Raw genomic sequence first — 14,170 nt, 5'->3', positions numbered from 1 at the left:
TGCCCCTATCCCTGGGTCAGAAAAGCCAGGTTCAGTTTTATCTGTTTTAGAGGTGAGTGACAACATCTTTCAAGAGGTTGGTTAGAAAATACCTATAAATTTTCAAAATCCATCGATCTCCTTTTAGACAGAGTAGCATTGATTTTTTTTTCACTAACAGTACGACTGCGTAAGAATATTGCAATAGATGATTGATTCAACATTGACATAAATACTTGCTCAACCTTTTTCATTTCTTCTCCTCCTTTCAGAATGTTATCAGAGCTGAAAACTAGATAGTTGCAGCCTCAGTTACCTCAGGAAGATGATATGAATGCTATCTAGTCCTGTTGCTGTGTTAATTAAAATGTTGTTATTTACTAGAAATGTATATCACAACTGAATTTGAGTATAGTTGCTTTCCTGGAACTGATTAACTCTGAATGCAAAGGAAAAATCACGCTGTGCTCTAAAAAAGATTAATTGCTTATTAATTCCATCTGAGAAGCCTGTTTAGGCTCGAATAATTAACTGAGCCAGTTTTTTAAGCTGCAATGCACCTGTCTGGACAAGTAAAATACTAATGAGTTTTTGTTTACAACTAATGAGCATCGGAAGATTGAAAGGACAATAATGAGCAAAGGTGATTCTACTGTTAAGAAATAATGAGTGTTTGCTCTTAATAATTAATGACTAATTTCTGATTGCTCACTGAGATTTAACAGCAAAAATGTTGGAGAGAGAATTTGGATTTTTCTGATCTACTTCATCTCACTTTTGCATTTTCAGAATGGAACACTGAAAATAATTGACAGGAAGAAGAATATATTTAAACTAGCTCAAGGAGAATATATTGCACCAGAGAGAATTGAGAATATATATATTCGAAGCGCTCCTGTAGCCCAAGTTTTTGTGCATGGAGACAGCTTGAAGGTAATATTTAGGTGATTTGTCATCTCTATGTTTTATATTTTTGACTCCCAAAGCTATTTTGAATAATACTATCTTGTATGTGTACTAGGAAATAAAAAAAAAAGCTATCCTGCTATGATTTAACTTGTGGTTAAATTTCTGTTACTTGGTTTTTATGTCTCGTTGAACACTACTGGTATTGAAAGCAGGTTGTTGCATGAATTTTGGAAAGTTTTCATTTTGCTTTCAAGAAACTAATTATATCACGTACTTATTTTTTACACCCTTTTCAGTCTCATTTAGTAGCCATTGTGGTACCTGACCCAGAGGTGCTTCCAGAATTTGCCACAAGTAAAGGATTCAAAGGCTCTTACCAACAACTTTGCAAGAATTCAGTACGAATTTTTATTTTCTAAATGTAGTTGCTTAAGATTTAAATTAGTATAAGAACTTGTAATGAATCTTGGAATCCTCTCCATTTACGGTTTTTCTAATTTTAAATGACTGATGGTGGATTAAAACTATGAAGATTCACCTTGTCTTTGGGTCAATTGTTAATGTTTCTAGTGTGGAAGGACTCCAACTGTGCATATTTATTCCTATTCCCCGGAAGATCAATGGCATTGGATGGTTTGTGGGAGAGGGCCCGTAGATTTGAAGTGGATAAAATGCCTTGCATTTGTTGTTGAAAGGTGAACAGTTGCGGTTCATGGACCAGTGTTGTCTTGTTAATTCTTAAGAAGTCACCAGTTAAGATTTATGTTCGTGCTATGCAAGACATTAAGTAAATCATGGACTCTGCTGATGAAATCTAAATTCCACCTCTATGCATGAATCCAGAGGCTTTCAAATTGAAATAAAAATTAAATGATCCAGTTTGATCAAGCATATTTGGTTCAGATCTAGGTTTACCAATGTACAAAGAAAGCAAAGGTTGTAGTACTTTTCTCACATCTTTACCCTCTCCATTTTTAGGAAGTAAAGAAGGTTATTTTAGAAGACATGGTTAAACTGGGAAAAGAAGCTGGACTAAAATCATTTGAACAGGTACATTATTAAATTCAAAACTTAAAACACAGCAATATAAATTGACTATTTGAGTGACACTATAATAATTAATCCCTCAACCCTCACCTGTCTGTTGATTCAATTACATCTCCATCTTATTACTGGCTATTCTTCTCTAAACTGCACAATGTTTAAAGTAGTTCATGATTTACCATCAATGTGTTTATTCCATAGTAACTGGTGTAAAGATGAGCAATTCTTTCCTCTGTGATTTGATTTGGGAGCCAAGAAAAATAGAACTTAAAAACAATCCTGCAATTGTTTTTATCATCCAATATAGCCTTGCTGGAATATATTCTGCGGTCATCAATCACTGCTGGGTCAAAATTCGGAAATTACATTCCTAATGTGGGAATGGTGGTGTTTGTAACTCATGTGGACTTGTGCTTTAATAAAGCAACTCCCAAATATCATCTCCAGTGCAACTCGGGCTGAACAATAAATGCTGGCCTAACCAGTGACGTTCACATTTCGTGAATTTTTCAAAATCATAAATGTGTGTACAGTGATCTCCTTTTGCTTAGTTTTATAGTGTTCTAATTTCCCAACACGTGCAGGTATCCCAACATACAAATCTCCCACAAAAACAAAAGCGTTCACCACTGTAACTCCAGTCTTTTCCCCAAAGACTTGCAATTTATTTCCTGGTAACACTTAAATATGCTGTCCATTCCTTTGCTTCACTCTCCTATTTATTGACTGTGCACATCCACGCCTAAGACTAAATGGGTGCCTTTGTCTCAAAGGATTGAAGCAATCTGGCCTTGACTAAACAAGCTATTTTAATACTAAAAGTGTGATATGGACAGAGAAAGTTGGTTGTTGATCCTCAGCGCTTTAAATTTCAATAGCATCTTGTACTGTAGTCAGGGCAAATCTTGGTTAAATATTTTTCTATAGTTTAAAATGTTATTAAACTAATAGTCCTGAATCAACCTTTATAAAAGCAGGATTAAGACAGTTAGCTGCTCCAGCACTTTGTCATCAGATTAGATGACTGATTTGTACCTTAGCTCCTTTCAATTTTGTATTTGCTCCAAATCCTTTTATACCCTTATGAAATGTAAATCAATCAATCTCAGCTTTTAAATTGTGTAAGAGTAACAAGCTGCCACATAGCGCATATATATGATAGAGTTTGTCCTTATGTAGTTCACTGTGAATGTATCAGCTGACCAAGGCACTTTGTGTGTTATGTCTAATCATATCTATGACCAGCTCTGAATAACATGAAGGTATGGTGGAAAGGGAGAGCAAATTGCTACAACTAGTTAAGAGTATGATTTCCATTAACATAGAGAAGGACTTCTTTGCGTTTTAATGTCACTGTGTCAGCAATTCAAGGATCCAGGCTCAGGCTCTGGGACTTGGATTCAAATCTCACCACAGATATTAAATTCAATCTATAATTTTGCAGACAGAAAGAACATTCACAGAGTGCATAAGTTTCATCTCAAAAAAATAATTGGTGACTGCCATTCTCAAGTTCATTTTACAGGGCAATGCTTCTATCAATTACTTGTCAACCAGTCAGCACTCTCCTAGAGTCATAGAGATGTACAGCATGGAAGCAGACCAACTCGTCTGACCAGATATCCCAAACCCAATCCAGTCCCACCTGCCAACACCTGGCCCATATCCGTCCATACCCTTCCTATTCATATACCCATCCAGATGCCTTTTAAATGTTGCAATTGTACCAGCCTCCACCACTTCCTCTGGCAGCTCACTTCATACACGTACCACCCTCTGTGTGAAAATGTTGTCCCTTAGGTCTCTTTTATATCTTTCCCCTCTCACCCTAAACCTATGCCCTCTAGTTCTGGACTCCCCCACACAAGGGAAAAGACTTTGCCTATTTATCCTATCCATGCCCCTCATGATTTTATAAACTTCTATAAGGTCATCCCACAGCCTCTGACAATCCAGGGAAAACAGCCCTAGCCTATTCAACCTCTCCCTATAGTTCAAATCCTCCAACCCTGGCAACATCCTTGTAAATCTTTTCTGAACCCTTTCAAGTTTCACATCTTTCTGATAGGAAGGAGACCAGAATTGCACGCAATATTCCAACAGTAGCCTAACCGATGTCCTGTACAGCCGCAACTTGACCTCCCAACTCCCGTATTCCAATACTCTGACCAATAAAGGAAAGCATACCAAACGCCTTCTTCACTATATATCAACCTGCGACTCCGCTATGAACCTATCATATTTTAGTTTTCTCTTTACATTGGCACGTTTTGTGAATTGTCCTGATTAGTGCTAGATGAAAAATGTTTCAGCAATACTCAAGATTTTACATTATCCATTGAGGTAGCATCTACTGCTTTTGGGGGGAGGAAGTTCCACACTTTTACTATCCTTTGTGTAAGAAGTGCTTCTCAATTTCATTCCAGAATGGTTTGCTCTTAGTATATATTCTTACGGGGGGAGTCAAAACAAGAGAAAACATCTTATTTATCTACCCTTGCAAGTTCATAAAGTTTCAAACCCACTAATCTCCTAATTATATTTGTCAAGGAATATAATCCTAGTTTATATAATCTTTTTGAAGCTAATCCTTGGAGCACAGGTAGAACTATAAAACCTTTACAACACTCCATCCAAGGGTAATAAATTTCCTAAACTATAATGTCAAGAATGGTACATGTTATCCAACAAATGTGGTTCAGCCTAGATCTTTGGAGAGCTGTTTGTTTTCCTGCTTTATGTATTTTAGCCTTCTAGCTATAAAAGAATAACTCTATATTGTTCTGTTTTGTATCTGACTACATTTTAATAATCAGGACATAGAACAGATTTAAGTTACCACTGTTCCTAATCTTTTCACTATTTATTTAAATAATATTTATTCTTCCTTGGACCAAACTTGTGGGCGGCACGGTGGCACAGTGGTTAGCACTGCTGCCTCACAGCGCCAGAGACCCACCTCAGGCGACTGACTGTGTGGAGTTTGCACATTCTCCCAGTGTCTGCGTGGGTTTTCTCCGGGTGCTCCGGTTTCCTCCCACAGTCCAAAAATATGCAGGTCAGGTGAATTGGCTATGCTAAATTGTCCATAGTGTTAGGTAAGGGGTAAATGTAGGGGTATTGGTGGTTTGCGCTTCTTGGGTCGAAGGGCCTGTTTCCACACTGTAAAGTAATCTAAAAATGGATAAGTTTACACTTTCAAGTTTCGAAATCCATCAGCCAGGTTTGTCCGCTCATTCAATCTATCAATGGCTCTTTCTAAATTTTTGCTTCCATCTGCATTTTCACTACGTTACCAATCATGGCATTGCAAACTTGGTAATCTTATGTTTTCAAATGATTAATTGACATCATGAAAGCAAAGTATTGCAGATGCTGTAATCTGAAATAACAATGTATTGGAAAATCACAGCAGCTCTGGCAGCATCTTTGGTGAGAGACACACAGTTAAAACTTTGTCAGAACAAATAATGTACAGATGAGTAACCAGGCATAGATCCTGTGGGAAACCAGCTGCTTTCTTTTGAATCAAGTAAATGTCCATTAAGTACAGCTGTGTCTTCTACCACTTAACCATGGACTTATGGAATGGTAGCAGCACAGAGTGGGATACAGCATAATGTCCTTATCTCTGAGTCAGGAGGTCCAGTTTCAAGTCCCACCTGTTCCAAAGGTGTGCCAAAGTGACCAAGTTGGTTTAATACCAACACCACAGGAGCAAGTTACTTGGATCAGTCTGTCTGTGTTGAGTCTCAGAAGGAATATTTCACTTACAGACACTCTCCATAGCTCTGCATGTTCTTCCTTTTTTCCTTTTAGGCCTCTATAACACTCCCGAAGATCCTAATCACTTGCAGGGTGAAAAGATTCACATTTTCATTGCTTCTTTTCTAATTACCTTGGATCTGTACCTTCTGTTTCTCAATTTTTCTAATCTAGGTTTATTTATTTCAACTAAACATCATGTTATCTTAACCTTTTCCAATTACCAAGAACTCCAGAATGTGAGACACCACATTTAAATGTTGCAATTTTGACTCTTAAACCAATTTGTTAGTGACAAGATCATTCTTTTTGGAAATATTCTGAAATCAAATCTTCTCTTTTAGGTAAAAGATCTTTATCTACACACGGAGATGTTCACTATTGAAAATGGACTCCTAACTCCAACACTGAAGGCCAAAAGATCAGAACTTGCCAAGTACTTCAAAAGTGAGATTGATCAGCTCTACAAGAACACACAAGCATAGTTGTCAATACACAGTAAGGAATCTCTGGATTGTGCTTCTTGTCTTGTTGCCTTTGAATAGCATATTCAGCCTCAAACTGTACAATCACAAACTCAATAAAACACATTTACAACAGACTTGAAAATTGTGTGCGAATTTAGAACATCAACATGCAGTGTTTCAAATTTTTGATTTAAAAGTTGAAGTTTTATGATAACTGCCGAAAGGAGTGAGAGTGATGGTGTGTGTGTTTGAGGGGAGGGAATAAAATTATAATGATCATGAACCCAGTTCACTATGGAAACAATTCTTTCAAAATATAATGATGTAAGCCAGAATCTTCTTTCCCAATGTTTTTCTAATAATCCAGGTTACCTTTGACATTAGTGAATTTGGAGAAGATTTGTAGCTCAGGTTGAGATTCTGGATGTAAGTTTGCTTGCTGAATTGGAAGGTTTTACCATTTTACAATTGTACATTTTATAATTATCTGGGGCTTAATGTAAATTGTTTAGAATGTCTTGATCTAAAACATAGCTTATTTCAACTTAGATCAGTTTATGTGCTTCACAATTAGCAGTTACACTGTGAAATGAAGCATAGTTGAACATCAATACAGCATAATTTTAAAATGTTCCGTACCACATGTACAATCACGAACCTCTTTCCCAAAAACGATCAAAAGCTCATTCACATGATGTTGATGGTGCTTGCTCTAGGGCTATAGGTTGTTGAGATGCCCAAGTCGAAGCTACAATAGCATCTAACAGTAATTTTTAATATGAGACGGAAAGTGTATAATTTATATATCCTATTTGGATTTCAAAATAAAGGCAAATGCTGATTGGTTATATCTGTGAAAGATTTCGATTCAATTAAAAAAGAAATCAGAGTGTCCTTCTGTAACAAGAATCCAGTGTTTGTTAGAAAACAAGTGAAAAAAGGAGTTTATATTGTTGGATTTACAACAGCGAGGATAAAAAAATTCTGATTTTAGTTCAGAAGCATCTAGCATTGAACAAGTTTATTTAAAATTCAGTTCAAAAGACAGGATTGAGTTCAGAAACAAATTTAAATTTCTTGGCAAGGTGGTGTCAGGGCAGTATTGAGAAACATTGACCTCAGTAGGTGGGTTTCGTTTGTGAAAGTTCCAAACTAGGAAATTTAAAAATCTGCATGTCACTAGAATTAAGAAGGTTTAGGTACTCGCATTTGTAAAAAGCTCAAGTTAGCAGACTTGGAAACCACTCTCATCAATTTCACTCTTTAGTCTGTAATGAGTCAGTTAGAGATTTGATATTGGTTACCATTTCTCTAGACATGAGTCTTGGTAATAGATATTGTTGGGAAACAAGGTTTGTTTTGTAATCTATATTTAGATTGTTAAAATTTCTTCTGTAACAATGAATGTTTATTAAAAAAATCTGCCAATATTTGTGAATATCTCAGTTGCTAATTAAAATAAGTAAATAAGACCTATCAAGCCAGGTTTCATTCTAGAATCATAACCTTGCTTCAATGTCCAAGTTCAAGTCCTTTGTGGTGTGTTAATTTGATTAAATACAGGACAACCGCTGTATCCATGGAATAGTTTTCTGCTGTTTCAGTTACTCGTGGTTTACCGCGGCCCGAATATGTTACAGGGAACATTCCAGAACCAGAGACCGGAGGGGGGGGGGGGGGGGCTGCTGGGAAGGTAAATTTCTCATTTAAATCAATGTGTTTGCTTCAATACGCAGTTTCGGGCTTCTGCGGTAGGTCTTGGAAAGTATCCCCCGCAGGTACGGGGGACCGCTGTATAGGAGTAAATCAATTCATATAATTCAATTCCTCGGTGAATGTTTGTTCTGGATTTTGGAAAGATTGAAGACTGCATTTGCAACAGATAAATTGGATTCTGATCATGACCTGGGTAGGCCTTAAGATATTAGCAACAGAATTGGCCGTTCAAGCCATCAAGTCTGCTGTGCCATCTGATCATGGCTGATGTTTCTCAACTCCATTTTCCTACCTTCTCCCTGTAACCCATGATGCCCTTGCTGATCAAAAACCTATCTATCTCTATCTTAATACATTCAATGACAGCTTTCTGTGGCAATGAGTTCAACAGATTAACCATTCTCTGGCTGAAGAAATTCCTCGGCATCTCAGTTCTAAAGGGTCATCCCTTCACGGAGGCTGTGCCCTCAGCACCTACTCTCTGCTACTAGTGAAAACACCTTCCAAACTACCAACTGAATCAATACGTTGACCTCAAGAGAATCGTGAAAGAGGACTCCAAGATCCCTTTGTGCTTCACATTTCCAAAGCCTTTCCCCATTTAGAAGATAGCTACACCAATTTCAATCTGCGCTACAAGTTCATTTACTTTGTGTTATATAATGTGTGCATTTAAGTACAACACACTTAGTCCTGCTTTGCCTGACCCCTTTCTCAGAGTTGTGTTTTATCTGCTGTGCCTGAAGTTAGATTCCTGAGTCTTTTCATACTCTCTGTCCTATTACTTGTTCTGGGAACTGTAAAAGCGTCCACTGAGCATTCCCCCTACCCATTCATTTGAAATTTTTCCATAAATTTCCATACAACTGAACTAGTTTAAGAGCAGAGATTCCTTCAGCACTATCTCCTGGATCCAATACCCTCTCTGCTTGTAGTCTCATTCTCCTGTCCCTAACCACTGATCAAATTTGAGATAGTTACCTTAAGGGGTGTGACTGCCTCCTGAAACACAGCATCCAGGCCACTTTCCTCTCTCCCTGATGTGTCAGTGTTTAAAACTTTGGCTCAGACTCGCTGAGCTGGAATCTGAGTTCCTCAAGCAACCAACAGTTGTTACAGATGCGGTCACTTTGAACCACAATGGGGGGTCCACCAGTTCCAACATCATGCAGGTACAAGAGATTACCTGGCCCTGCAATTCTGTTTTAATTACTTAGTTCTTAATTTGATTTTTAAAGATTTCCTACTGGTTATATAGTTTGCAACCTGTAAATACTCCCCTCTATTTACCTTCAATCTGAAAGTAACCTATACCATATCGTCAAATTAGGAGCTATCACAAACCAATGGACTTATGGTTTATCAGTGATGTCACTCTTTTGGGCTGGGCCACTGATCCTGGCCTTTAATTTATCACACTAAAAAAGACCTTTGAAGTGATTAGCCAAAAAAGCTAGGAAAAAGCACGTCTTCCTCTCCACCAAATTATCACGTAGCCTCCAAATTCCCCAAACTATACACTCACTCTGGATGTGATCTTTCCTTTCTGACTGAGTGTAGCTTACCAGCTAATCCTTATAAAAGATAGTTAGTTCATTTCTGGGAATGACCAATAATACAGAAAGCAGGAAGGTGTATTAGCAAAAGTTAAGATATCTGCTCTTGCTATCAGGTTTGTATTTAATAGAGTATGACATGAAGGAATCATTGCAAAACTTGAATTGTGTGGAGGAAAATGGTTGAAGACATACCTGTCACGACCAGGTGAAGTTGCTTCAATTCTTTCCACTCAGGCATCAGATCGTAACTCTACAACTGTTCCAACATGGAGTCGGCTTGAACCTGTTTGTAGTTGGTCCTGAATATTGGTAATCGTCAGTTCAAGCCTGGAAAATCACCTAGAACATATTCAAATCCTCACTTCCACAACACCAGCACAAAACATAAGAACAAGGCCATTCAGTCTTTCAACATGTTCCAACATTCAGTACAGTCATGGTGGATCATATGCTTCTGCTGCCAGTGCCCCTTGTGTTCAACCACCTGCTTCCCACCCATTCCATAATGTATTTTGCCACATGCCAATTTGTACTTGGCTTAAATAATAATCCAAGGAGTATTCTTTTGAAGTTCTGCTTTTTAATATTGGATGCTAACTCCTCCAATTCTCTCAACAAAACCTCATCCTACTTACGCAGTGTGTTCTTAAGGGGACTATAAACCTCTGTAAGGTAACCCCTCAACCTCCGATGGTCCAGGGAAAACAGCCCCAACCTATTCAACCTCTCCCTATAGTTCAATTCCTCCAACCCTTTCAAATTTCACGACATCTTTCTGATAGGAAGGAGACCAGAATTGCATGCAATATTCCAAAAGTGGCCTAAACAATGTCCTGTACAACCACAACATGAGCTCCCATCTCCTGTACTAAATAGTCTTACCAATAAAGGAAAGCATACCAAACATTGCCTTCACTATTCTATCTAATTGCGACTCCACTTTCAAGGAGCGATGGAGCTGCACTCCAAGGTTTTTTTGTTCAGCAACACCCCCTAGGAACTTAGCATTAAATGTATAAGTCCTGCTAAGATTTGCTTCCCCAAAATGCGGCACCTCACATTTATCTAAGTTAAACTCTATCTGCCACTCCTCCGCCCATTGGCCCATCTGACTAAGATCCCGTTGTAATTTGAGGTAAGCTTCTTCGCTGTCCACTACACCTCCAATTTTGGTGTCAGCTGAAAACTTACTAAGAATACCTCTTTGCTCGTATCCAAATCAAATTATATAAATGATGATAAGTAGAGGACCCAGCACTTATCCTTGTGACCCCTCACTGGTCACAGGCCTCCAGTCTGAAAATCAAACCTCCACCACCACCCTCTGTTTTCTGCCAGTTCTGTATCCAAATGGCCAGATCTCCCTGTATTCCATGAGATCTAACTTTGCTAACCAGTCTCCCATGGGGAACCTTGTTGAACGCCTTACTGAAGTACATATAGATCACGTCTACCAATCTGCCCTCATCAATCCTCTTAGTTACTTCTTTAAACAAATCAATCAGACAGACATGATTTCCCACACACAAAGCCATGCTGACTTTCCCTAATCAGTCCTTGCCTTTTCAAATACATGTACATCCTGTCCCTCACGATTCCCTCCAACAACTTAAGAGTCATAGAGATGTACAGCATAGAAACAGACCCTTTGGTCTAACCTGTCCAAGTCGATCAGATATTCCAACCCAATCTAGTCCCACCTGCCAGCACCTGGCCCATATTCCTCTAAACCCTTCCTACTTGCCCATCACCAATGTCAGGCTCACTGGTCCATAGTTCCTTGGCTTATCCTTACCACCTTTCTTAAAGAGTGGCACCATGTTGACCAACCTCCAGTCTTCCAGTACCCACCTGTGACTATCGATGATACCAATATATCAGCAAGCGGCCTAGCAATCACTTCCCTAGTTTCGTACAGAGTTCCAGGCTACACCTGATCAGGTCCTGGGGATTTATCCACTTTTATTCGTTTCAAGACATCCAGCACTTCCTCCTCTGCAATATGGAGATTTTTTTTTAGATGCCACTATCTATTTCCCCACATTCTATATCTTTCATGTCCTCCAAACACTGATGCAATATACTTGTTTAATATCACCTCCTCTCCTGCGGCTCTACACAAATGCCACCTTGCTGATCTTTGAGGGGCCCTATTCTCTCCCTAGTTACCCTTTTGTCCTTAGTGTATTTGTAAAAACCTCTTGCATTTCCCTTAACCCTATTTGCTAAAGCTCTTTCATGTCCCCTTTTTTGCCCTCCTGATTTCCCTCGAGTTTATGTCCACTGCCTTTGTACTCTAAGGATTCACTCAATCTGTCCTGTCTATACCTGACATCTGCTTCCTTCTTTTTCTTAATCAAACCCTCAATTTCTTAGGTCATGCAGCATTCCCTGCACCTACCAGCATTTCCACTCGCCCTAACGGGAATATCCTGTCTCTGGACTCTCATCTCATTTCTGAAGGCTTCCCATTTTCCAGCCATCCCTTTAGTTTCAAACATCTGCCCACAAACAGCTTTTGAAAGTTCCTGCCTAATTTTGTCAAAATTGGCCTTTCTCCAATTTAGAACTTTAACTTTTAGATTTGGTCTATCCTCTTCCCTCACTATTTTAAAACTAATAGAATTATGGTTACTAGCCCCAAAGTGCTCCCCCACTGACACCTCAGTCACCTGCCCTGAATTATTTCTTAAGAGTAGGTCACCCACTGACTATTAGGCGGACTACAATACAATCCTAATAAGGTGATCATACCTTTCTTATTTCTCAGCATCACCCAAATAATTTGCCTGGATGTATTTCCAGGTATATCTTCCCTCAGTACAGCTGTAATGCTATCCCTTATGAAAAATGCCACTCCCCGTCCTCTCTTGCCTCCCTTTCCGTCCTTCCTGTAGCATTTGTATCCTGGAACATTACGCTGCCAGTCCTGTCCATCCCTGAGCCATGTTTCTGTAATTGCTATGATATCTCAGTCACATGTTCCTAAGCATGCCCTGTGTTCGTCTGCCTTCCCTGTTAGGCCTCTTGCATTGAAATAAATGCAGTTTAACTTATCGTTCCTACCTTGTTCTCTGCTTTGTCCCTGCCTGCCCTGACTGTTTGACTTGCTTCTTTTCTCAACTGTAGCAGTCTCAGATTGATCTCTTTCCTCACTATCTCCCTGGGTTACCCCACCCCCACCCCCAACCACCATCGTAGTTTAAATCCTCCCTAGCAGCTCTAGCAAATCTCCCTGCCAGTGTACTAGTCCTCTTCCAACTCAGGTGCAATCCAGCTTTCTTGTACAGGTCGCTTCTCCCCCAGAAGAAATTCCAATGATCCAAAAATCTGAATCCTTCTCCCATACACCAGTTCCTCAGCCATGCTCTATCCTCCTATTCCTACCCTCACTAGCTCGTAGCACCAGGAGTAATCTGTTTCTGTGCGTTGACCTCTCCCAAACAGGTTCCTCTAAGATCAATTGTGAATTTCACTATTTGTTAATTTTCCTAGACAGACACCGATAATCAGATTTGTGACACTTTCTAATTTATACAGTGTGAACCCTGAATTAAAAAGTGTCCAGGTAACTCTCTATGCCCTGATGCCTGAGTGGACTCCAGCTCAAAAACTCTCAACTGAAGTTTCTTAAAATGCAGACACTTACTCCTGATACACAGTGGTTAGCTGGGATCACAATGCTTTCCAATTGTTGTAGTTTCACAACAAGCTTACTCTGTCATCTCTAAGGCATTTACATAACCTTGCATTTTTAAAATGTAATCAGTCTGTACATTCAACTTATAAATAAATAAATAAAGGTAAAAGATCAAAACCTAGATAAAGTAACCCTAACTTAATTTCTAGGTATAGTAAATGTTTTTGTGTAACATCAAGTACAAGCAATAAGTCATAGCTTCACAATCCACTCTGCACCAAGCTCCAACTTGCACCAATTCATGCCTTGTATTCCATTATGAATACATTGTTTTATTTTGTAGATGCCATAGTAAACTTATGTACACCTTTTTGGGCCACATACACATTACAACTGTTGATTCAGCTTCCTGTTCTGTGATTAGAACCATTCAGGCAACCATCTATAGCTGTTATATCTGGTACTGAAGAACCCCATCATCACCCAACAGATGATGAGCTAGTCCCAGATATTAAGACAACTTCTAAAGGGAGGTTAGGATTTTTTTGTCATTCACTTTAAATTGGGAAAAGAAACACAAAGCTTATAAACTGATATCACATATCTATCCCACATCTTTCATGACCTGAAAATATGCCAAAGTGCTGGAGGTCTTTGGAAAGGTAATCATTGTTATATTGTAGGATATAGAGCAGTCAGTCATATGCTGTTTGTGGAAGTTACTGCAATGTAATTAGAAAAAAATTATCAGGCTAAGTGATTTGGGTTGATTTAAATTATGGCTCAAACACTAGAAAGTATTACTCTACTCTTTTTCAAATAATAGAGGGATCTATGTTTACTGTTGAGGACTGTTGGGGCCTATATTTATCAAAACCTATTTCCTATCAAAAGTGAAACATCCTAACTGGTGGAGAACCTGTTTACTTGCCATCCTGCAGCAAAAATAAAATTTAAACCCAAATTCAGCTTAATTTTAAAATCACATTTGTGAGCATATCCTCTTTTGCACAAGGAGCCCATGGTCCAGAATTAGATTGTTGTTGGTACTGTACGTTATGTACTCAAGGACTTAAATGTAGCTCACATCC

At 38.7% G+C, this 14,170-nt stretch overlaps 1 protein-coding gene across 1 annotated transcript in view; it reads left to right on the top strand.

Annotated features, from left to right (window-relative positions):
* The window catches only part of acsl5 (acyl-CoA synthetase long chain family member 5), a 58,833-nt gene extending 52,535 nt beyond the window's left edge, over positions 1-6,298 (top strand). Inside the window, exons 18-21 of the mRNA XM_043712730.2 lie at positions 769-912; positions 1,185-1,286; positions 1,867-1,938; positions 6,042-6,298. Coding sequence (XP_043568665.2) covers positions 769-912; positions 1,185-1,286; positions 1,867-1,938; positions 6,042-6,182 — 459 coding nt within the window. The 3' untranslated portion in view covers positions 6,183-6,298. The remainder of the gene's footprint in view (positions 1-768; positions 913-1,184; positions 1,287-1,866; positions 1,939-6,041) is intronic.
* The last annotated feature ends 7,872 nt before the right edge of the window (positions 6,299-14,170 follow it).

This window comes from Chiloscyllium plagiosum, unplaced genomic scaffold (assembly GCF_037043375.1).
Source record: "Chiloscyllium plagiosum isolate Xiang-an unplaced genomic scaffold, Cpla_swu_hap1 HiC_scaffold_22, whole genome shotgun sequence".
Lineage (NCBI taxonomy): Eukaryota > Metazoa > Chordata > Chondrichthyes > Orectolobiformes > Hemiscylliidae > Chiloscyllium > Chiloscyllium plagiosum.
Note: the sequence above shows the minus strand (reverse complement) of the source record. Positions and strands in the feature narration are given on the sequence as shown.